Source organism: Coturnix japonica, chromosome 13 (genome assembly GCF_054131305.1).
Source record: "Coturnix japonica strain WE chromosome 13, WE-NBRP24, whole genome shotgun sequence".
Lineage (NCBI taxonomy): Eukaryota > Metazoa > Chordata > Aves > Galliformes > Phasianidae > Coturnix > Coturnix japonica.
This window is the reverse complement of record NC_140675.1, coordinates 14,947,132-14,973,198: the sequence shown is the minus strand read 5'-3', so window position 1 is coordinate 14,973,198 and position 26,067 is coordinate 14,947,132. Positions and strand designations below refer to the sequence as shown.

General features: G+C 39.7%; 1 protein-coding gene across 5 annotated transcripts; it reads right to left on the bottom strand.

Annotated features, from left to right (window-relative positions):
- Positions 1–203: 203 nt before the first annotated feature.
- On the bottom strand, positions 204–24,825 carry PDPK1 (3-phosphoinositide dependent protein kinase 1). 5 transcript variants are annotated; one of them, XM_085514125.1, is made up of 16 exons: positions 24,706–24,825; positions 18,333–21,280; positions 18,092–18,237; positions 14,011–14,280; positions 12,398–12,440; positions 12,058–12,195; positions 11,416–11,560; positions 10,808–10,905; positions 10,056–10,131; positions 9,459–9,527; positions 8,874–8,970; positions 7,528–7,701; positions 6,909–7,126; positions 6,252–6,309; positions 5,254–5,406; positions 204–4,666 (listed from the first exon to the last, which is right to left on the bottom strand). In XM_085514125.1, the coding sequence occupies exons 4-16, from the start codon at positions 14,221–14,223 to the stop codon at positions 4,559–4,561; spliced, it is 1,590 nt and encodes a 529-aa protein (XP_085370251.1). In that variant the 5' UTR covers positions 14,224–14,280; positions 18,092–18,237; positions 18,333–21,280; positions 24,706–24,825; the 3' UTR covers positions 204–4,558. The 5 variants fall into 5 exon arrangements, with proteins under 5 accessions (XP_085370251.1, XP_085370252.1, XP_015732045.1 ...); XM_085514126.1 differs by lacking the exon at positions 18,333–21,280; XM_015876559.2 differs by lacking the exons at positions 18,092–18,237; positions 18,333–21,280.
- Between the last annotated feature and the right edge of the window lie 1,242 nt (positions 24,826–26,067).

The window sequence follows — 26,067 nt, the reverse complement described above, 5'->3', positions numbered from 1 at the left end:
CCCCACCTACGGCTCGGCGGGTGCACCGCCCCCCGGAAGCGTCCACCTCGGAACGCTCCGCTTCCCGCCCGGCCTCCAGCCGAGCCCAGGCCCCGCTCCCTCCCTCCCTCCCGACCCGCTGCTCCCCCTCACGGAGCGGAGCCGCGCTGCACCCGCCCCTTCCCCTGACGCGGCGCTGCGGAAGGAGCAGGCGGAGGCCGGGCCAGGACCCTACATGCCTTTATTACAGACTACCGAGCATAAGTGAAATCCATCATCCGGTCACTAGGCTACACATCTACAGCACAGAGATCTGTCGGAAGGAGTATAAGCGGTTATTAAATTATGAGATATGATTAAATCATTGACCAATAGAAAATTTATATAATAAAGCCAGAAAAAAAAAAAAAAGGTGTAAAATATAGTTTACAATAATTATTCACATTCAAGGCTGTACATCAATACATACAACACCATGGCCCCGAACATGAATTCAATCCAAATAATTCATATATTAGAATTTAAATAACACAGACTGAACTAGAGGCCAACAAAAGCCAGCAAATAACCTTATAAGAATAAAAATACAAAAGTGTGTATCATATCATTGCATTATTTGCTTCTGTTCTCGTAAGTTCTTGGGGGAGGGGGGGGATTGTTTTGTGCGAGTTCTTGGTTATTTTTTCCTTTATCTGTACATCACAGTTACAGCTACAAACCAGGTAGAGAATATTACACACAACTGACCGTCAACAACCTGAAGAACAGCTAGTGTACAACTATCCAGACAGATTACGGTTCCTGGTTCCTATTCTTTTGTCAGATACAGTAATTACAAGTTCTGCCCCAATTTAGAACAACCACCACATCCAGAGTTGGTACGTGGTCAGTGGAAGCTTTGTCAAATGGCAGCCGCCTGCATTCCCTGCTGTGCCAACAGGCAGACCGAGTCCTTGGGAGCTTCCCCACTTCTCCAATTATTTGCTGTCTAAAAGTAATTTAAAGAGGACACAAATTTCTGGGTTTAACTGCAAACACACCGATCTGGAACAGAGAACTCTTAGTTTGTAAACTCACTCCATCGACTGACGGACAATTTGCATCATGAAGCTTTGCAGGAGCACTTCCTTCCACTTAATCACTTAAATGTTTGCATAAAGTATTACAGGCATTCGGCAAAACTTCAGATATAAATACCACACCTATTCATGTAATTCCATATAGCAGAAAGGATCACTGGAGTCCACACACCGTATCTTTAGGCAACCACCACCACACAAACCATCTCCTCAACAGAGAACTGAAATCAACTTATATTTTTTGGCCAAAATGATATGAAGCACATTGAAGTAAGCACCTTGTCCTATGGAAGTGGGTTAGAATTATCACATCTTTCATTCAATCCACAGAGCTCCTCTTCTCCTCCCCACCCTCCACCTCCCCCCCCCCAAAATAACTATAGCAGATACTTCACAAATTATACTAGAAAAATAAGTGGACCACAGTCCTATCTGATATCTCGATGTGTTCACCACAAGCACTTAGCGAATGAGATATTAATAACTGACATCAGCCTCATCACAATGCCTCAACATCACCCGTGAAGCAAGTCTTTCATAATATAAATGCTTTTCAAAACCAGACCTTAAGGCAATGGGAACAAAGCCATCTCCAAGTTTATGACAGCAATGCTGAACTGTCTGTGATTGGGGTGGGAGCTGGACTGAGTTATGGAACTCAAGAATCATTCCTAGGAGTAGTATTTCATAAGCTCCACCCGACAGAAAAGAGGCTATTGAACACATCCCTGAAGTTCAAATCACAAGCAAAACAAATTTAAACATTTCTGACCAGTATCTTCATAAATGATCAGTCATTATTCAAAATGCAAAAGGCAGAACTCAAACAGAATGCTTTTCCTGTAGGTTTGTAGTAAGGATTCTGAAGCCTTCATGTGTCCAGCAACCCATCTCTGTGCCCTGAAAGACCTTGGATAAAGAGCAGAGAAATCACGGGGCTTATCTGCAGCTCTGACCAATCTCTGCCCTGCTTCAGTACACACACCTGAAACAGGAACTGGTCCTTCATAGTATGCAGCATATTCCAGTACACATGTAAGTGAACAAACTGCTAAAGCATACCTCAATCCCCATGGTTGCTTTATATATCTTTCAAAACCATAGGTTTCACTTAAAAGCAGCGGCTGAGAAATACTTGATTTGCAATACTGAAGTTCTAAGGGTAGAGATGGATGTTTTTAAGAGAGGCTCACAGTCACCTAATGACAATGCTGTCCATGAGGAACACGAGCACATACACCCACCTCACAGACTAATTTTGCAGGTTACTGTTAACAACATTTCTTTGGCTGAAAGGTTTTGGTAGGCAGGAATGAAGGACACCAATAGAGGAATTTCTAGCTATGAAAAAGACTGCTTTTTAAAGAGCAAGATGACTGCATGTCTGATTGTTACAGAAAATTCATTGAAGCATTCCCAGATTTCCAGCTAGTCAGCCAAAGTGAACAGGCCAAGGGCAATCCCAATCTAGCTCTGACTGAAGCCGTGGATTTTGCTTAATTAGCAGAATAACTTTGCCTGACTTTTTGTACGAGCTTCATCACAAAGAACAGAAGTGACAGAACGAAGCTCCATTATTGCCAGGCTCACTTGTTTGAATTCTACATCTCCACGCTTAAATCCAAAGCTTTAGGGCTGTCTCAGGTGGACCCAGGGCATAGCTGGAATTTGACAATTGCAGAATGACTGAATTTACAGTCATGTGCACAACAGCATCTTGCTTAAGAAAAGAAAAGGCCACTGCCCTCTCCCCTTCAAAAGGCTGAAGGATGCTGGAAGAACTGAGCTGTCATCAAATTCAACCATATAACGTTTTTTGGTTGGTTTTCTTTTTTTCCTCCAAGAAAGATGAATAATATCTCCTAGCAAAAAACCTCTCAATTAGGTATTTCTGAGTCTGATAAGCCGCTGCTTTTAAAATATTGCTTTTAGAACAGTAGCACATTTGTCCTTTTAACACTGCAGTGGAATATTTATTTGATAGAAGGAAAAGGACACCATAGAGACCTCAATATGCACAAAGATGGGATGTGTAGATGGTGAAAATAAATAGGTGTGATGTTTATACCACTTTCAAAACAAGGAAGGAATGCCTTTGTTCAGACCTATCATCCCTCTGCAAGGTTCAGGAACGCAGACATGTTGAAAATACCATTAGGGAAGTTGTTTTTAGCATATTAAATCTTTGTAATGTTACAGGAAATGTTTGACCACAAAAAAGCCTTTTACTGAAAAGGATAAAAGGAGATTGATATAAACAACTTATTTTATAGATTTGCCTCAAGTACCATTTGTTTTTTCCCCATAGTATCAACATCTGTTAGTTTTTAAACCAGATTACAATATGGATCTCATTTCTGAAAAACAACTGAGCAAGTCAGAGTTTTCAAAAGGTCTCAAATATTTGGCCAAAGACTGAAAATAGGACTTTTTGTACACCTCATTATGCAATGAAACAAAAATCAAATCAATTGTACAAAGCTTTCACACTTCCTTCTCTATCCAGGTAAATAGGTTGGCCCCACTAAAATGCACAAAACATGCACACCCTGTAAAGAAAGCTTCTAGCCCTCATCTCCCGGAAAGGAGAAAAACTACTTACTACTTCAATAGTAACGTTGTTTTTTTCCCTCCATACTAACTAATTATTTTTTTAGTTAGTATTAGTTAAAAGCATGCTGCTAAGTTTATTGTCTCTTGATTAAACACACGATTCATATTAAAATTTAAACTGAATGTTTAAAACTTTATACGCTTCAGAAGCCAACATCTCCATTTTAGAAGGATTTTCAGTGCCATGTTCAGCATTTTACTCTCACAACCTCTATCATTGGAGCCCATCTGCCAGATACATACATCTGATTCATTCACATAATTATTTAAGTACCACGTAAATCCTGCAACCAGAACTATATTAGGAATTACACAAGGGTGCAACTGACCTGACTACAAAATGTCATACACCAATAAGCTCAGGGACTGTGAGGAAAGGAAAAGGGGGGAAAAAAAACCAAAAAACAACAAACAAAAGAAGTGGTGCTTAGGAGAGGCATATAAAAGCTCCCTGATGAAATACAGATCAATGATAATGTGAAAGTCACAGAAAACTCCAGCCCCATAAAACACAAGGCTGGTACATGATTCAGGGTGTGTGCGTGTGGATTGGTTTTAACTCATCTTAAGTGTAGCTGGTAATGCAATGTCTATCCACTAGTCTGCTGCAGAAATTGAGTTGAAGTGCACAAAAGCAAGATCTTCACTGCAATGATACGCATGTGGAAGCCTCAACAGAAGCACAAAGAGCGAGCAAAGCGACCCTGAATTCCATTCGGTTTTTGCCTTTTTTTTTTTTTTCCTTTTTTCTTTTTTAAAAACAGAACATTTCAGACATATGCTTCCCCTTGAGATGGTAATAGATGGGTTGGAAAGATTCCTCTGATCAGCTGCACATCAAGTTCTAGCAGCAAGAAGAGAAACTGGGAGATTTGGGATGAGCTTTACTACTTAGCAGCGTTCTGGTGGTATCTGTGCCGCCACACTTCTTGTATCTTTTTGCACCATTTGTGAGCATTTCCACTCGGGTCCATCAGGTAGTATGTCCTGTTTGGCTATAAATGAACAACATTTTAGTGAGCATTCTAAGCACAGTTAAACCAAAAAAGCAGTAATTATTCCACATCTACCAATGAAATCATCATTCAGAATCAGTTCACAAATTTTCCAGAATTTAAATTCAATTATATCACATTACTTGGTGCTGAATAATTGTACACTAGTCAACTCAACATTAAGCAAGCAATGATATCAACTGTCAATATATCATTGGCAAACTCCTTCCAAACTGCTCTAAACAAGCAGTGCGGGACTTCAAAAGTCCTTAAGAACCTCCTTCAAATAAAAAAAACCTCTTAAACTTTAGGTAAACTGGAATTAAACAAAACTATATTTTTTGTGGGAAGATGCTTGCCAGGTTCCTTCTCTGTGTGTGGGTGTATGGGGGTGGGCAGGGGTGGGTTTTTGTTTCATCTTTTAAACTATGGCTACTAATTTACTCTAACAAGTAACCATCCCCAGTCAACATCTGTGTTTAAGGAATTACTTGTCTGTCTCCTCCACATAATATTTCATTATGAACAAACTGCACTAAGGTTACTGGACACGTACTGCAACTTAGAAAGAAATGGAAGTAACTTACTGTATGAACAAAAAATGTCTTAAAATTCTTGGCTTCTGGCCGCAACTCCAAAGACCACGGGATTTCTCCTTTTAGAACTTTGTTGACGGGATCCACATAATACAAGTGGGGCCCTTCTGTGAGGAGCAATTGGCGCCGACGTGCAAACAATCCCTAACAAGAAAAGCAGCAATACAAAAAAGCATTAATAGAGAAAGTAAATTTGTAGATCTCTGAACTTAACAGAACAGATAACATTAAAACAGTTCCATGAGAAGACTGTTTGAATTTGGGGGAGTTATTTCTTTTCTTTTTGCTTTACCTAATTTACTTCATTCCTTTCCATGGAGACTACAGAGCATTACTACTACATGGCAAAAAACAAGTGCTATTTTAAGAAAGCATCTTCAAGTTCTGTTAGAACTCCATAAATCTAGATGTACAGACTGAAGCAGAGCATCTCTGTCAAAGATTCTGGCACACAAATCCAGTAGGGATTTTCTTGGCAAAACAAGATACAAACAGGGAAAAAACTTACCTGAAAGACAAACTACATTCCTGGAAACCTCACACAGGCTATCAGTGTTCCCCTGTACCATGTTTAAGTTAATACTTATAGTAGTTCTAATGTCATGCTTATCTCTCTCAGGATATAGAAACTAGTCAGATGTAGGAAAAATAACACAGCCAAGAACAGTGAGCTTGTATTTTATCTTCTGATACTATTGGCTCAATCCACATGCAGATGTGCATCAAGACTAAGTTTTTAATGGTCTGTATCAGACCAGTAGAAGGGGGTAGAAGGAAAGTTCACTACAGTCTCAACATGAAAGTATCACTATCACATTTACTTTTAGTATTTCCCAAAAACTGAAAAGACACCACAGGAAACTGAAAATATTACAACTTCAAAACAAAAACAATTTGAGAAGGTTAGACAAGTTCTAAAACAGGTTCCTCATCTTTGTTGTGAATGTGATAACTGATTCTTGTTACAGGGGATTAAGAAAAGCTCTTACCTTTCTTTTGTCCACGGGGCCCATTTTTAGGATTAAGTTATTTTCTACAAACTGATGCCTTAAAAAGAAAAAAAGAAAACACTTACTCCAGAAGTAGTTTTTTCAGAGAAACAATTTTAATTATCATTGCTACTATTATTACTAAGCAAGTTTCCATTTCCCTCTCTCAAGTGCTTTCCCTCCAAAAAGTCCTGAACAATTTCAATAGATGAACGTCGGCCTCTTCCTCATTTTACACCAAAAGGCTTTTTTTCCTAAAATCTGGCATGAAAAAAAGTCACAAATGAGAAAATCTTACCAAGAGTAAAGAGAAATGCTAATGAATACAAAGTCTAGACACATTTTGCTTAGCTCAGCAGGATAGTATAATTACAAAATCTTATGCAAACTGTAAGAAAGTCAAAATTTCTTCTAGCTGTAGGACTCAGTAGAGGAAGGACTTCTTCATATTGGTATAGTGTTATTTCTATCTATTCTAAACTCACAACTTGAGAAACTAAGGGGTTTTTGCTGTTATTACTTTAAAAAGAGAAATTAAGAAAAAAAACCTAGTAATTAATACTTTGCTGAAGGATGACAAACACTGATTTGTATTATGGTAATTTTTCTTGGTTGCTCACTGCAGTGCAACAAATGAGCTACATTCACACATCTTACCAAGGGTTTCCACCAGCTTGTTTTGCCAGAAGTAATCTCTTTTCATCTTCAGAAAATTGTAAGTCTAACTCAAAGGAATTGTTGTCCAGATCATGAATATACTGCTCAATGTTGCCTCCTGATGTCTGTGGGGTACTGGACTCTGGGACAGACAGTGAATGTGAAGAGGCAGATCCAGAAACTTGCATACAACCAAACTGACTGAGGAGATTGTCATACTAAAGAAAGAAAAATGTGGGGGGGGGGGAAAAAAAAAAAAAAAAGAGTCTGTTTAGTTTAAAAGTTGATTGTGCACTGAATATTTGGAGCTACTTTTAAATTGCGCACACTTTGGCTTTTGGAAAAAAAGTCAGCCTACTTTCTACAGACCAACAGGTATATCGTCACCCTCACCCTCCTCCCCCCAAAAAAAAACCCAAGAAATCCACAACACCTCAACACCAGAAGAGCACACTTGGTCAAAAGTAAGCAAAGACTTTTGCCAGCCCTCCAAACACTCACTTCATCAGAAAACATGAAAAATGTTGACTAGCTCAAATTCTGACCAACAATTGTTTGCTTTAATGAAAGCCCAGGTAGCATCAGACTTGAATATATAGATGGATACAGACAAACATACATTTCCATAACAGTCTTCATCATCCTCTGACATGGCAGGTAAGTATGCTGTAAGTTTCGGTGGTGTCTGAAGATGTAAGTTCTCCCACACAATGGATTCAAAGAAAGGGTGAGCCTTAAGAGGTCCATATCCTTCCATTTCTTCACAGCCTAATCTTTTGGTAGCATCTAGAACCTGAATAAATTACAGTGAACTTAGCAGGCATTAAAATGATGACAAGAAAGAGGTAAGCATAATTCATATTTGCATAGCAACACTGAAAACTTAAAATTAGTTGGTCTTACTGCCCTAGGCATACATACAGAATATAAAGAGACTGCTTATAATAAGATGTTTTGTCAGTACATCTTGTTAGCACAATTTTGCATTAGATCAGCTCACATAGCTAGCTAAATGAGCACACATTTGGGCCCACAGAATTTTTTTTTAGCTCTGTTTCTTCATAGAGATGGAATAAAACCAAGCAAACACACTGAGAACGCCTGATGGAGCATGGTTCACATAAGTATATGACATCACATTCTAATATATAACATACCTAAATATATAACTTCATATTCCAGTGACGCAGAATAGCTCCAGAAGCTGTAGCTGGTGCCAAACACTAACCTCTCAAACAACCAAAGCCAGCACAGTTTTGAGGATGTTGATGCATCCTGCACCTTACCAGTGAGGCACTGGCTTGCTCAAAAAACTAGTTGGACACAGGACCACAGAGCAGTTGCCCTCACCACCAGTTACAAACAGCATAGTATTTTCTCCTTAATAGTCTACACAATCCAATTTCAAGAAGCTTCCATCACACAAAATGTTCTCTGCATATTCAATGTAGTGTCACTGCAGTATCTCACTGATGAGACAAATCATTCTTTCTTCCTCTCTATCAAATATTCATGTGCAGAGTAAATCTTTGGTTGATTTTAATACAAGACATTCATCAGCTGCTCTAAAATGCAGGGTAAAAATTGATGCACATTTTAAGGAATATATTTTTCCTACCATGTATAGAATGCTGTTTTCAATTAAATGATACATATTGCAACTCACCAATTAACCTGGGTACTACACAAACAAGCGTTTGAATCTTAAGTTATGCTATGCATCGTTTTTAGAACCATTTATTTCCACTGAAAGACATTCCCTAGCCCGTGCTTTATAATTCAGACACAAAAGTAAGTGCTGCTCAGTAATTGATGTTGACTTCCAAGACACACACAATCATTCTCAGCTGTTCTTACTGGACTTAGCTTGCAACTGAATATCATAGTAAGTCAGAAAAACAGAAATACATACTAAGCTGAATGATTCTAATGCAATCAAATCATTTAACAGCAAGAAATATTTACCAATAGTTTTTCTACAAGGTCTTTTGCCTTGGGAAAAAATTTTTCTGGAAAGTCATATTCCAATTTTATTATCTTCTGGAATATCAAATACTCATTTCTGCAAAAGAGGAAAATATTTAGCTAGTTACTGGTTCTTCACAGTTATTTTACCTTAACAGTGCATGATCTGGACAAATACTAAACGTGAGGGAAGTGTTAGAAGTACATTTAAAGCCCTCTCCTGAAGTACCTTAGAAGCAGTATTACATGCTTCTGTAAGCATGAGGTACTTGAAAAACAACAGAAAAAGGTCACATAGCTCAACACAGATGGGTGCAGAATAGCCTTCTCATGGAGGCATAGTTAGAATATAAACTACATTTGAAATCCTAGGATAAATTAAGGAATCTCTAAGGAACAAATTAATCTTACCACCTTCATGATCTCTAAAAGGAAATCTACATTACACAAATTAAAGCAGACGTGATAATAGCACCATAAGTGCACCATGGAAAGTTGCACTTCAGAACTAGTGATAAAGCTAATGCCAACATCAAGTCAATATACTTCTGATTTACATATAAAAAAGTAGTCTAAGTCTCTTACCCAGCTCTGAATGGAGGCAATCCAGCTACAAGCTGATATATTATACATCCCAGAGCCCAAAGGTCAGAGCTTCAAAAGAAAGGAAAAAAAACAAAAACAAACATGCTTTAAAAAAAGTTTAATGAGAGTCCGAGCACAGAGAATAGATTTAAACCACTGAAAACCTCAAATACAGCTTCACAAAATACTGGAAGTTAATCAAAATACAATACATGTCCATGACACCTATAGCTTTTTTCCTTAGCTGACATAACGTGACATTCAGTATTTTTTACATCAGGAATCACCATGCTAGAGCCATCTTATATGAAAAAAGAAGTAAAAAGAAGGACTCTGGATAATAAAGGTATTGATGAAGATTCTCACTCCCTTCTGACAACACCAAGCCTGCAGGACTCAGAGATAAGATGAAGAAGCCAGCACTCAGATAAGTAGTAATACTTGCTAAAAAGAACAAACAAACCAAAAACGAACAACATTTGAAACTCCTATACTATCTTCCGCCTTCAAAATACTAAGTTACACTTCCCATCCATCTTCCACTGGATGGCATACTGACAGAGTAAGCAAAGTTCTAAAATACAGTACAGTCCTCACCTTTTACAGGCAGATTTTTCTGTCAGCAGTTCTGGAGAAACATACTGTGCCGTCCCTACAAATGAATTTGCCCGTGCTACAAAGAAAATTGAAAAGAGTTATGAAGAAGCATACTTGTGGAAAAACCAAATTCCTCCCACCCCATCCATAAAAAAAAGTTCAAAGGTAAACTAGTGAAAACTTCAATGCTTCAAGAAAAAACTAACACAGAAATTGCCTCTCTCCACCCAAACACAGAACCTGGACAGAGGAGACAACTCACTTTATCTCAGTGAAATCTACTTGGTTTGAGAAGCTTGACATTTATTTATGGTATAAATGCCACCAATGCGAGCTTACTAAGTCTCAGTACAAAATCACATCCAGTTTGGTGAATGAGAAACAGTTCTTTCTTTATCAGGTATAGTTTGCAGTACCATTAATTCATAGCTTAATGCTAAGCAACCAGTGACACGGGAGTTCCATAATCTTCACATCTGAGTAGCTTAAACAGCCACCATGGCTTCACTACATAGGCACAAAGTAACAGCTTACTGTTTCAGCTGAGTCAAACTATTGGTTTCAATATATTCAGTGGTTTCTTTTATAGATAAGAGTTAAGGACATTTTGATGAACACAGTATAACTACATTTACAAAGGACAGCTGACTACATTCATATAGGTAGCTACAGAAGCTGGACTTGATTTTTGCAGGTATCTTCCCACTGAACTGCTCTGAATTTTGTGTCGCACAACGACAAACACAACATACCTTGTCTGCTATCTGCAGATAATACTTTCGCTGTACCAAAGTCTGTTATTTGAATGTGCATATCTTCATTTAGCAAGATGTTCTCCGGCTTTAGGTCCCTGGAAAATGCAAATTTTCATACTCAAAACAGCACACAAATTAACATTGCAAAATGGTCTGCAGTTTTGCATGCATGTCACCACAAATGATGTAGACATTCTGTAAACATTACTGTGTAGACTATTCCTTGACTTAGAGTATTGCTAACAGATTTTGCCAAGTCCATTTGTTACCATTTTTCCTACACTGATTTGGTAATGAAAAGTTGAGCACAAAACTGAACTATTGTGTACTTCTTCAACAAAATAAATCCCAAGCCATAAGTTAGGTCGTATCTGACAGACCGTTATGGCAGTGAGATCATCTAGGCCTGCTTACTCACAGGTAGGCAAGAAGTGCAAAACTTAATTTAACCAAACAACAGCACATTCAGCCCCTACAGATTCTACTCCCAAACTTTTTCACTGAAAAGCTTTAAGAAAATACTTTTTAAATAGAAATAAGAAAAGTACCAGTGCTATTAGAATTATGATCAGCCAGCTTTTTGCCAGCCACCATCTACTACTTACCTGTGAATAATTCCTTTCCCATGCAAATACTCCAGGGCTGATACAATTTCAGCAGTATAAAACCTGGTACAGGTCTCATCAAATGAGCCAATTTTGCGTATATACTTTAGCAGCTCGCCATTTTTGGCATAGCTAAGCCCAAAATCTAAATGTTAGGAAGTTAAGGTCTAGCATTAAAACATGGTAAAACAAAACATCCCACACTCTATTGAAAATTTATATATAAAATATATATAACAAGAAAATGAAAGTGGTTGATTAGAAGCTTTATATAGTAGCAACACAAAACAATGTGTGACTGTATGTATTAAAGATCTAGGAAAAAGGTTCCAGTTTCTTAGCATACCAAAGACCATATAGGAGATTAAGTCAGTAATTTTTCCAGATAGTCACCTGAATAATTAATTTCATCTCCATATATAACTGCCTACAGATAGAACCTCCACTTACCATTCTTGCTTAATTTATATCAAAAGCTGAAAAAAAAAAAACTGAAACAAGTTGTGTTGCAACCATCTGTCTAAGGTATTTTAAATACCTCGAAAGTTTATCTCACAATTCCTGTTGAACAATGTTTCAAAGGAAACAAAACTGAGGATTCTCAAGACAAATAGTGTAAAAGCTTTAGAATTCAAAGGATACACAACTTTTCATCATCCTGAAAGGTGAAGTAGAGTTTCACAAAAAAAGGATGATCCAGGCGGGACATGACATCTCTCTCTCGTGTCACGTATGGCACCTTGTTTTCTTTTATGATATGACGCTTTTCTAGAATTTTAACTTAATGAAAAAAAAATAGAGTGAAAAACACAGGAGATACAACAGTTAAGTTCATTAAGTAATTTGTGGTTTGGTTGTGAGGCTTATTGTTAGTTAGGATTATCATTAAAACACTAATTATGTTTTTTTGAATGGATACTCTGTCATCAGACAGCATTCATACAGTATTATTAAAAGTTACTGTTAAGGAATTGATACTTACTGGCATATTCTCTAGAAGTTGCCAATTCTCGAGCCAACACAACCTGTTGCCATAGGAGATACAATGTATAATGAATATAATGTAATCCATTCACTGAAGGCATACAGTAAACATTGCTGTTTATCTTCCAGTCTGTATTTAGACTACTGCTAATACAAAATAAACTGTCACAAACGCAATCAGGAAAAGATGTAAGCATGTGCTCATCTCATGATGGCTTCCTAACTCAATAAATCAGTTATTGCAGAGTAATCAAAAATACTGCAACATACTCCTAATATAAAATTTTATGCACCTAGTAAAAAAAAAAACATTCTAAACAGGGCCCTACTTTAGGTCAATTATTCCAAAGTGAAAGGAGAGAGCAATGCTGAGTGAGACTGCATTGCTCACCATCTCCTTTCCTCCAGACTAAACAAACCTAATTCCCTCAGCTGTTCCTCACAAGTCTTATTCTCTAGCTCCTTCATCAGCTTTGTTGCTTTTTTCTGCACATGTCAAGCAAGACCGTATCCTTCCTTAGTGAGGTGCCAGTAACTGAACACAGTATTTTAGGTGTGGTCCCACCAATGGTGCGTACAAAGGGACCATCACATTCACAGTCCTGCAGACAGCACTATTAGTAACACTACACATAGATTCAGACTCCAGACTAGGCCACTCAAGTTTCTCTGTTCTACTGGAAACATGGTGTTAAGATACAGAGAACAAAAGCAGAAATACAAATGTCTAACTGAAGCAGACTGAACAAGCACGTTCCAGCATGTCCAAGAAGGAACAATTCTGATATCTTTAGGGAAACCTGTGGATTCCAAACTTTGCAGTAAAGTACAAATTACTCTTGATGACTACCAGAGGTCTTCTTCCTAAATACCAGTACACTGTATAACAAAAAATGAAAACACCACCCTCATGCAACCTCCCCAAAAAGACACCCCAAACAAAAGGTATATAACAAATGACTGATATGAAAAAGATAAAGAAATATTACTCACTGACTTTAACTGGGGCAACTACAGAAGTATCAAATGAAGAATTAATTGCTTTATGAGTTCTTTAATACAATTACTTAAGCAATTCATTCTTGTGCAACACCATGGATGCCAAAAGTAGGTTAATGTCAATCTATTTAAGCCTGCTGAATAAAGGGATAATAACTATGGCTCTTCAAGTCCTTGAGGGCCACAACACTACAGGCTGAGAAAAAAATAGCAAGTATCGCTCTTATATCCTTTCCTAAGCACCTGGCCTTGGCTCTCATCACAGACAGGATATTGGGTAGAACTTCACTCCATGACAGGCTCTTAGCACAATTTCAAATTCTTGACATCATGAAACTTTAACACAACACATTAAGCTGTCAAAATCTTACATTAGAAAGCAATGCCTCCCAAAAATCAAAGCATCGAGTCATCAGAATACTACACAACTTCTAATCAGTTTAAAAAAAAAGACTTGTAAAAAAACAAATCAGCACCCCTACATCCTGCTCGTTTACTCTTCAAGTTATCTCTAGATTTAATCTTAGTAATCATCTGGGCATGAAATTTTGAAGTTCATCTAAGATATCTGGCAGAATAACAAGAAAAACCTTTTATGAAAAGCAAAGTTACCGTTGAAAAAGATCCTTCACCCAGAATTCTCCCAAATTTAAAGTCATCAGGTCGTTTCTTTCGAGGCTGTGGAGGCTGCTGTCCTGTATGTTGTGGCAAGGAGTTTGAACTAGACCTTGATTCAGCTGTGGTGCTCTCCATGTTAGATCCCTGTCTGCTGCCACAGGTGGAAATGACAGATGGAGTGCTGGAATCTGCTTGGTTCCTCACCATTGATGGGGATGGACAGGAACATAACACCACACTAGACTGGATTGGAACAGCATCATACTGAAAAGAGAAACAAAACTATTAGCCCATACCTTCAAATTATTATCTCACACCTCTGCACTCTGCTTGAATTCTTTCCTGTTTTAAAGGACTATAATGAAGATGTCTTTAGGAGGGAATGTAAGTATTCACACATTTAACAAAATAAAAGCTGCCATTTCCAATAGAGACACTGCTTAGGTCACACCACAAACATCCACATAGCCAAAAATCTCAAAGTTTTAATTCAAGAAGACAGTTATTTCAGACTCAAAAAAGCCTCCACAACAGCGCAGTGTCAAATTTTCAGGTACATTTCCCTAAGAATAACAATTTTTAAAGTTTATTTCATGGTTAATGACAGACCCATCAGTTCATCCTAAGAAGTGGTAGTTCTCCTGAAACTTCTACGAGAAGGTAAGGTTAAATTGACACTTATAGTCACCAGTAACATTAATTTATAGATAAATGCTACAATGAATCATAACCGAAAAAGTAAGCCATGAAAACTATAATAGGCAAAGGATGCATTTTGCATGTATCACAGAGGTTTTCAATTGGAATCTCACTTTTTCTACAAGTACTATCTTCCATTAAGATAGGGAAGGGTCAGGGAGAAGAGAGAAAACACCAATAAGATGCATGCAAAAGGCAGATCAGAAGGAGGACTCTAATAATTGGAAATACTTTAAAGAAAACCCCAACAATCTCTGTTTCGACCCTTTAAAACAAAGGAGATTACAGTATTTAATCTCATACAGACTTCCCAATTCTAAGACACAGAAAGAGATGAAGCCCAGAAAACAGCAAATATGAGAAGAGCCATTCCAAATATCAATCCTTGAAACATACAAAGGAAATCATTATTTGGTACACTTTCATCAGCTTTGTGCAGTAAGACGAAGCAAACTAGTCAAGCTGGTTTCCCTTCCCGTTGCTAATATACCTCCATTTGTCAAACATCTGCTTCAACTGTTTTATTTGAAATTGGCCAGGAGCACAGATAATGAGAGTTCTGCTCAACTTCCTCTGGCAAAAAAATATACTCAAACACAGTGCAGAAAAAACACTTAAGAATATTGACACTGTAGCTCAACATGGATTCTCACTCTCAGCATTCAAACATACTGCGAGCAGAACAAAGCAATGACTTGATGAAGATCTCATAACCTCAGAACAGGTGTATTATACAATCTTGACCTAGTCTGTGACCTTTCTCATCTTGTTCAACAAGATCAATAGCTCATGAATTTCAATTTGAGTCAGAATAATTTCCTGCACTTCTATCAGAACCCACCTGAGAAGGGAATTGGACTTGCATCCAATCACTGCTTTAGGCTTAACTCACCTGCCCCAAAATTAACCATTATTTACTGCTCCGTTTCAAAAACACATTTAATTTACTCATTTAGTAGCATTCCAAACATCCATAAACATATTAGGCATCTAAATTCAGACTAAGGTAACGAAGTCAAACACAGGAGAACTACAATTTCATTTTGTTCATGCCCAATAACTTACATAAACTACTGTTGTTTGAAAGAGAACTATTATTGTGCATCTACTGTAAACACCATCTTCCAAGAAGCATTTTCTTTCCAAAATGCCCACAACCTACTTGAACACAGTATCTACTGCTTCTTTGGGATGTTTCTAAGGATTGCAACTAAAGTGAAAGGGCAGATCAGGGTCAGGTAGCAGTTTCTCAGAACCTGTTTGAGCTTTATGACATAACAGTCTGGTAGGAAGCCTGCTACTACTGACAGCTGCTTGGTACACTCCATAAAGCTTTTGGGAGGACACAAGGATGTTAAATTTGCATCAAGAGTTGAAGACTGATGGGAGAAGATTTATCTTTGTGAAAAGTTCGCTAACTCCATCAGAGAACTACATCCTTCCTCAGAATTAGCTACACAGCATTCTCATATTTGAAGAAAAGGAAATATATTGACGTTCTATTACGAAAACAACACATACACATTAAAGTACAGGTGCTGTAGTACACTTATTTTAGCTGGCACTTCCCCCACATTATCCAAAGAATCAATGGTCACAAGTTATTTTAACTTTCTTACAGCCCAACTGAATCATATTTCCTTCTACTCTAAAGAGACCCTGCATAAAGATTCACAGCAACTGGAATTAAAACTAGATTGCACTCTTCTCTACAGAAACTGCAGTGATTGCTGAGCACAAACACAACTGCTCAACAACCAACACGATGTAGATACAATAAGTGGCTCTTTAATTGAAATACAGTAAAAAACACGTATGTAGTAGATTCTAATATTAGAACTTGAATTAATCAACTCTAGTCAGCACAGGCTACCCTAGAGCAACAAACAGCAAAGAGGTAAACAAACAAGCAGCACTAACATATCTAAGTATTCTACAGCTGCCAACATCATTCTGAAGGAGGAAGAAAAGCCCACAAACAACAAAGATCAGCTCATATATGCATTGATTCTCAAAGCCCAGAAGTTTAAAAAGAAAGAATAGGAACAAACAACACATTCAGCAAAAAGGTACATAAAGCAATCCACATCTTTTGGTAAATCGGAAAACAGCTAAGATATTGCTTTTGTCTCCACTGAAATGTCACTACAAGTCAAAATACGATACAAGAACTAATAAATAATGAGGAGAAACACAAAAAAGTTAGTCTAATATCTGAATATAAAGAACTAGAAAACCAACTAGGAGAAGCAAAGTCTTCTTGCCACTGGTATTACATAAACATTAAGGAACAAACCAAAAATCAACAACTTCCAGGAGAAAAACAAAACAAAACCCAAGAGACTGAATACCTGTAGAGACACCTGGTTACCTGACTAGACTGAGCTCCTGTAATTTTTGTTTAATAAAGAGACCAACCGTCTTAGCCTTGTGGCTTCAGAGAGCACAAGACTACAAAAATTAGAATCACCTGCAATTCAACAGAAGTCACACTGCATGTAATTACTGGGTAGCATATGTCATGAGCGTTAAGCTAAACCCTGCTAAGTTCAGAGACTTTTAGACAGACAAGTCAGTATAAACACATATGCTCTACATCAGGAAAGCCTGCCTCATAAATTACCTAATCCAGAAAGCAACACAGCACCAATCTGGGATGCCTATGAATTAAATCTTTTCACTTGCAAATGAAGCCTGAGAGGCTTTTAAAACATATACTGTACGATGCAGCGTATGATCTCCTCCACAAGTGTCATGGTAGCTCTTCCAATCACAGCTCCTGCATCTCTACCAAACATAGCTCCTTAATACAGAAAGCTCTATGAATCCAAGATTCATAGTCCAAATTAAAATATTCATCTTCAAATAAAAACAGGGAGCCCATCTATTTATCCCTCCTTAATTGCACGGACAGATAAAGATTTTATTTCATATTGAGAGAAAGTGATTGCTTTCATCAGACAGCTGGTTTGGAGTTTTATAGATAAGACTATTTCTTTATCAGTACTGTGATTCTGCTAAAGACAGAGTATGTTACACAGGTTTGGCTCAAAATGTCTATAAATTATTTAATATTGTCATACAAGAAGGTAATTCTGAAACTGAAGCTTATTTCATATTGCTCAGAAATTAACCATTAGAAGTCTGGATTATTCTAAGGGTTTATTTGTAAAATGCAAAGTGAAAATATGAACAGATAGACAGTTATATTTCTTTTCATAGCACATTGCTTTTTCAGAGGGTTGACAAGATGTAGCAACTGAATGCAACATAGATCTTGTATCTGAAAAACAGAGCAAGAAAGAGGAATTAACAGATATTATGTACTACTTTCCCATTGGTGTTATGTCCCTCATCCCAAAATGAAAATATTTACCTTCTCCAGGTTTTCCAGTACCTATTTGTGACAGCCTCCACTTCAAAGGCTAGTGAGCAGCACGCCCTGGAGGTACCAGCATATTCCATCAAGTCAGATACTTGGGTGGCTCTGAAGGTGCATCCTCAAATCATTCCTCACAATACCTAAAAATGAGAATTCAGGCAAAAACATGGTAACTCAGCAACAAGAAACACGACTTAAGATACAAAGAAACACTGAATCAGATAACAAGTCTTACCTTTTAGCTCAGAGAACACAGAACAGGTAGCACTTCTCATTATACTCCAATTCCTTCCAGGAACAGCTTGCAGAGGGCATAACGATTATCATGTGATCCATGTCAGTAAGTTAAATCTTCAACATCAGCATTCCTTTTGTATCCTCTCTACGTGGCTACACCAGAATGAATGCCAGGAACGAAGGCAACCCAGAACAATAACAGATTGTGTGCTCTCAATCTACAGTGAGCATCAATTGTTCTATCAAAACACTGCATCACAGAATCATTGAATGTTTTGGGTTGGAAGGGACCTTTAAGATCGTCCAGCTCTAAGCCGGGACACCTCCCTCTACAGCAGGTTGCTCACAGTCCCACTCAGCCTGGCCCTGAACACTTCCAGGGAGGGAGCACCCACAACTTCACAGGGCAACCTGTTCCAGCAGATCACTATCCTCAAATTAAATAATTTATTCCTTGTTGTCTAGTCTAAATCTACCCTATTCCAGTTTAAAACCATTTCCTCTAGTCCTGTTGCTACATGCTCTTTTAAAAGTTCATCATCTTTCCTGTAAGCCCCCTTCAGGTGCTGGAAGGCCACTTAAGCCCCCCCTGGAGACTTCTCTTTTCCAGGCTGAAGAACTCCAGGTCTCTGAGCATCAGCTCATAAGGGAGGTGGTGCTACAGCCCTCTGATCATCTGTGGCCCTCTTCTGGGCCCACTCCAACAGCTCAACTGCCTTCTTGTGCTGCAGGCTGCAGAACTGGACGCTACTCCTGGTGGGGTCTCACAGGAGCAGAATAGTAGCACAGAATCACCCCCCTTCACCTTCTGGTCAAACTTCTCTTAATGTAATCCAGGATATGGTTGGTCTTCAGGGCTGCAAGCACACACTCTGCTGGCTCACGTCCTTCTCCTCAGAGCTGCTTTCAAGTCATTCTCTGCCCAATCTGTACCCATCCTTGGAATTGCTCTTGCACTTGACCTTGTTGAATTCCATAAGGTTGGCAAAGGCTCATCTCTCACCTCTGCCCTGGTCCCTCTGAATAGCATCCCTTCTTGCTAGCATGTCAACTGCACCACTCAGCTCATCTGCAAACCTGCTGAGGGTGCACTCAATCCCACTGTTCACGTTGCCTACAAAGACATTAAATAATACCATTCCCAGCGCCAATCCTTATTTCTCTGCATAGAAACGAGCTCAAAGCATGGAGTTAAAGCACCTCATCAAAAAGTCTGATAAGGAAGGCACACCAAACGTTTGTTTTGAAACAAAACCAGCATCAACTGCCTTTAGGTACCATACAAAGCCATTTTTTAAAAAGCCTAGCAAATTAGGCACTCATTAGAAACTGTGCTGGGTTACAAAGATGCTAAAGATACTTTGCCTGGACAACATGATGGTTTTTCTACAAAAAACACTTTGAGAAACATTGTAAGACAATCACTTCAAAAAACAAACCCAACGCCAAGTGTTAATTACTTGTAGTAATAAAATAAAGCATTAAACACACACCATTATTAGAGAAGATTAGTGTTTGGTGTTATGCTGTACAGAGCAGTATCAGCAACTGTTCAAACAACATGTAAATATTAACAAAACTTAACATCCAGCTTATAACCCCAAGAATTGTCCATCAGCCCCATCTGCCTCAAAGAAACAAACTAGTAGCCAACAGAACAGCTTAAAGCCAAGCTATCTGTCAAAACCCATACATTCTGATCAAATTTGTTTTGAATACTCATAAATGGCTACTGATAAATACATTTAAAAGCTCAGACTGAAAGTTTCCATTTCAATTACAACAGGAACCTTACTACAGCTTAGTTCTGAAAAAGGATCTGAGGACAAGTCATCCCATCTGGAGTGAAATTTTTTGTTTTCAGGAGTTCTGAGTTTATAAGCACACTGTTTTTATGAATAGCCACGCAACTTTTCAAAAGCACTGTAATATAAAGTGTGGGCTACTTTTTTGTTTCTTTTTGGTCATTTGACCAGACTGTTATGTCGACCACCTGATTAAACAAATCTGACCTACCCGCACACAGTTATGCCCATCTTCATGCAGCGTCACTTGAAACATCTCTAACAGCAGAAGGTGGGCATGGACTGAAGCACTGCACAAAACCAGCCCCCCCCAACAAAAAAACAGTAAGAAAATTCTAACAAAATGTAGTAACAGAAACGGCACTGGTTGAAAGAAAAGAGCAACAACTTTAACAATTGGGTCCTGATAATACATTTCAAGATTAAGCGTTAGTGAAACGGCAAGCACAGAAAAGAGAATTCTTCTGTTCTACCTCAACTGGCCTGACCTCCACAACAGTGGGAAACAGAACCATGAACAGAGATTCATACAATGTAGCCTGCATGATGTATTAACAGACCCAAAGAAAAAATACAGTAACAGGCATTGCTGAGAATACCTGTTATTCTCCAAAGATACAGTAGCTACTTCAAGAACAAATGTATCAAGCCCTGGCTAAACCCCACATAATACTATGCTGCAATAACCAATGAGAATGAGAGGAACAACATTTTACAGGCCTTGCATTAATTTAAGACATGATTAGATTGCTTAAAACAACACAACCACCACCTCCACAGCAGGTTTCTTCCTCATGCTTGAAGATAACACTGGGAGTCATATACCCATAACAAACAAGAAGAATAATTGTGAAGAATCAAATTAATTGATTTTTCTTTGGTTTTCTGGATGCACATTCTCAGGAAGTTCATGGTATACAAAGAAGCATTTTTTTAAGTCTGGGGAGACATACCATAGTGTTCATATGAAAGCCATCTCAAAGCACAAAGCTCAGCTCTGACACTTGCCTCCTTCATAATTCATCTGATCTGCAGACCTTTACTTTCTGTAGCAGATCTACATCACACTTCATCGATAAGTGAATAAAGAGGAAATTGGATTCACGTAGAATCAGCAGAAGTACAGTCAATAGAATAGAATCTGGAAGAACAAGGAACACTTCTACATTGTTGGACTCATTTGATTTTTCATTTAGAGAATAAAGCTATATTATCTACAAGACTGTTTTCACAGCAATGAGTTTATTACGTATACAGCAATGCTGTCCCAAACACTACAGTTCATGCAAATGGCTTTCTCTAAACATAACAGCCTTATATACACCGTGGTATTTTCTGCCCCTAATTTACAAAATTCCAATTCCAAGTTCAGGTGAGGATTAAAGTTAATGAAAGGATTTGCAATAAATAGATGGTACACAGATTCTTAAGGGGAAGAGACTACTCAAGACCATCCGCTCAAACCTCTGCCTGCACCCCCAAGCCTCAAAACAGATCAGAAACAGGAAACCACAAAAATCTCTAAGAACCTGAAGTCAGCCTATGGCCCAAATAGCTATAAATGAAAACAAGCCACCGAGAATTCAACTTCATGCAAACCGATCCAGCCCAGTTCACAAGAAGCCATCTGGAACAGCAAGAAATCTAGATCACATTCTGCATGACCTGACCGAGTACCCCAATACTAGGGGTGTTGTGCACCATGGATAAAGTTGCTAATAAACACAAAAGAACTTCCTGCACAAGGTTCCCTGATGGCAGTGCTACGATTTAGGAGGGAGAGACAGCAGTCATGAATGAAGAACAGAGAAGTAGCCCTGGGGAAGTGGAATAAGTAGACAGAACACACAAAGGCTGGACAGCGCAATCAAGAGCTGCAATAAATTCCCACAATTGCTAAAGAACTGAACATCAAATGTAATACTTTCTTTTCAGAAGAATGTGCTAAGCAAGTTAATCCTCGCAATCTGCTACTATAAAGAATAACAGAATATTTGCCAAGCGAAGCATTTATAATTATTTATTTAACACAGAAAAAGCTTCAATGTCAATGTAACTGCATGTTGTGATCAGTCCTTTCCCAGACATCGGTAACTTTCCACAGCCTTACCTGCAAATAAGGTGTCAAAAAGGAAGGGAGGGGAAGGAATTCAGCGCCTCCTGCCCACACATTTTTTTTAATCCACGTGTACATAATCTAACCTGGTAACATGCAAAAAGTTTTCCCAGAAATATCACAGTAATTCCTTTTGTACAAATCCTTTAGAAAGCTCCACCATGAGGAACCTAGAGAAGGATTTTATCTTCTTAACTGCCTTCTGAATAGCGTTTTATTCTTCCCATATTTAAAAGTATGGCCTCAGATAAAGTCAGTCAGAGGTTAAACGTGGTAGTTTTATAGCAATTCAGACAGACTTTGTATAAGAAAACTAAGACAAATTCAGTGCTGGAAAACAGATCTCGAAATTATTTCACATCTTCATAGATAAATTTATTCCTACTGTTTGAAAATGTACGAGCTTTCTCAGTCTGTAACAGCGACAGCACTCCTGGTTTGGTGTGGCAGAACTCCTGCCTGTACTTCAGCAGTCAGCATCACTTCCCAAGACTTCCATCAATGCTCACTTCCAGCTGATCAGCTTTACAGTAGCACCATGAGCCCAAGGTTGCAGCGTGTTTCAGAAGGTTCAGCACAACCTACTTGCAGAGTTACAGCAGCTCTATGAAACAGATACTGCTTCTAGCACTTTAAGACAGACCAAATTACCCAAAGAATGTCTGGCTTAACAAAAAATGAGCTAAAACAAACCTACCCACACATTGGATTTAGTTGACCATTGCTATTACGTTCAGATTATGTCTGAATTGCCAACAGCTACCAACACATCCTATGTAAGAAACAGAAATATCTACAGTCACTCCTTTTTATCATTAACCAGTCAGTACACTCATCCGAGCAGAGAGATGTTAGACAAGGTGGAAGAGAAGGAACTGAAATTAAGTTACTCTGAATATATATACATATATATATATACACACACATATACACACACATATATATATTTTAAACAAAAAGCAATAGTCAATTTTGTTTTTTCATTCATTCTCTTGGCACGCATCCCTTACAGGGATATGAACTGTACACAGAAAAGGAAAAGAAACAGAAGTATTTGGAGGGGAAAAAACAAATAGAAGATCAATGAGCAAGGACAGATTCACAAAGGGAAGCGTTCTCCCTGTTTAAGCAGATTCATGCAAACATAAGTCTTCTCTAACAGCAATAAACAGCCATATGGAGCTATATCAAATGGCAGAAGTGCAAAACTAATTCTTTTTGTAACAGAACATAAGTTTATTTCATAAACCTCCATGCAGTATTCCAAGGCCTCCCCTGTCGGGCTGTTCCACATATCAACTTTCATTTGCAGCCAATACATACAACCAAATGTAACACCCTTAAAAAAAATAAATCACTACGTACAAAGAGTAGAGCACGCTACAAAACAAGACTTTGAGAATTAACACAGCTACGCCAGACTGTGCAGATCCACCTCAACTAATTTCAGATGAAATAGGCTGCTCCAGAGCAGAGCTCGGCAGCTCTCAGAACCAATGAGAACTGAACCATTTGAAAGACCACCTGACTTGAAAGCACAGCAGCATCCACACATACATATAAGGGATGCATTGGTATCAGTTAGTTACTCTGACATCACTGAATGCTGGTCGTTACTGTTAAGAAAAAACAAAACACGTTAAAAAGTCCTACCGTTTTAATAAAGGAATTTCCGCATTCACTATGCCATGTGATCTACAAGGCAAAGTAAGATTTACCATTTTTAACCTCTACTGATCAGCTTCAACTCCACACATCAAGCAGCGCTCACAAAATGGAAGAGTTTGACAATCTCAGACGAACGTAAACAACTGCCTGAAAGTGTGTTCCAGCATCACCCTGGGTCACACTGACATGTTTTACGTTCGGTTGTTTTTGCTACATAAGAAACGCATTACCGAGCACGCAGGCGGTTCCCTCGTTGCAGGGGCAGAGGCCGCACGGGGAGGAGGCGGCCCAGCGGAGCCACGCCAGTGTCCCGTACCCGGAACGGAGCTCAGCGTTCAGCGAGAGGCCGCGAGCGGCCCGTGCCCAGCTCTGCTTCCCCGCAAGGCCTGGCCGAGCTCGGGCGCCCATCGCCTCACAGGGCCCCACCAGCGCCGGGGAGAAGGGAACGACCGCAACCACCGCCCGCCCCACCTCCGGGAAGCGAGGAATGGAGGCAGGGAGCGGCGGCGGCACGCAGGCCGGCCCCGCGCAGTGCGGCGCTGTGCCGGCAGCTCTGCTTACAGACAGCGAGCAGCAGGGCCGCTCCAAACGCCCTCCGCGATCCCACCGCCCGGCAGCGTGTAGGACGCGGGCGGCCCGCCCCCTCACGGCCGGGCTGGGCCGGGCCCGGCGCTCGGGCCTAGTCCTTCCGCAGCGCGCAGCGGCCGCCAACACTCCGAGCCGGGCGCCGTGCAGCCCCGCGGCCCGCACTCACCCCCTCCCTCCGTCCCTCCGTCACTCACCAGGTGGCTGCTGGTGCTCGCCATGGACCCGCCCGGCCGGCGCGGCCCGCGCTCCAGTCGCCCTTTAAGAGCCCAGCGCTCGGCAGCGCGGCCACAGCCAATGGGGCTCCAGCATCCCCCGGCCGTGACGTCACCCACAACAATGCCCCCCCCCCGCTTGTAGGCGGGACTTCCGTCCGATTCTCAATTTCACTGGTCCGCCTACTTGCCACTCACTCGCAAACCCGCACGGAGCGCCTCCCATCAGCCTCCGCGCACCGGCAGTGTGAGCATGCGCAGTTGGTGTGGGGATGCTGCCGGCTTCACTTCCGGTTGGGTCCGTGTCGTCATGGCGCCGGGTGCGGCCTGCTCTGCCGGTAGCACTTGGTGCCTCAGCCCGGCAGCTTCCAGTCTGTGTGCCACGGACCCGAATACACAATACATGCGATTTCCCTTTAAAATCTGGCTTCCCAACCCGTGTTCTCAAGTCTCAATGTGTATTTGCTCACAGGAGTTGGCCAGATCCAGCCCGAGGCACTGACCCACATCATAAATGCTGAGGGTCTATAGGGCTGTTGTTGGACTGTGGTTACGAGGTGGTGTGACACCACATAGCAACAATTATAATTCATCAGAACATTATTGAATTGTAAGGAAATGGTCAAAAGGGTTGTGCAGGGAAGGGCCACGTTGTTCATTGAGCCACATCAGAATCTTCAATGTTGATATATAATTAGATTCAAATAAAGCTGGGGTGGTTGGGCAAGGCAGAAATCCTGCAGCGTCCCAGTGGTAAACGACTGCAGAAAGCATTCTGCAGTATTAATGAATCCCAGAAGCCTGGCATACCTCTCATACAAAGAATGGCTGAGGGAAAAGAGAAGGCTCCAGGGAGATCTCATTGTGGCCTCCCAGTACCTGGAGGGAACTTATTATTCCTCCTCATTATGACTTTTTACAGGGGCACACGGTGATAGGATGAGGGGAATGGTTTTAAACTGAAAGCCCAGCCTTCCTCAATATGAGCATCTTCTGCTTTTGCATAATTAAGTTACAAACCTATTTCTACTCTGGGAGACTATATGACCTCAACAGCATCACTTGGGAAACATCTTTGTAATTTTAAAGAATCATATATCTGTATAGATAAGTCCCTCAGCGGTGCTGACTGCTCGCCTTTACCTGCCACATGACCTCTAAATTGAGATGGAGCTCAGGAAAGGCCTAATCTAGTTTTAGCAACCTAATTGTGTAGAAGATGTGCCCTGCCATGGAAGAAGAGGTTGGAAATAAACAATCTTTAAAAGTCCCTTTCAACCAAACTATTCTATGGTTCTAAATTAAGGAGTCACTGAGCAGATTAGGGTAGATCAGAATAAATAA

Coding starts and splice junctions, on each gene's coding strand:
- PDPK1 (XM_015876559.2), bottom strand. CDS start 24,729: ATGGCGAGCACCAGCAGCCACCTG. Junction 14,281..24,705: donor CGAGCACCAGCAGCCACCTG/GTGAGTGACGGA, acceptor TTCTCTTTTCAG/TATGATGCTGTTCCAATCCA. Junction 8,971..9,458: donor TTGCCTCCATTCAGAGCTGG/GTAAGAGACTTA, acceptor CCTCTTTTGCAG/AAATGAGTATTTGATATTCC.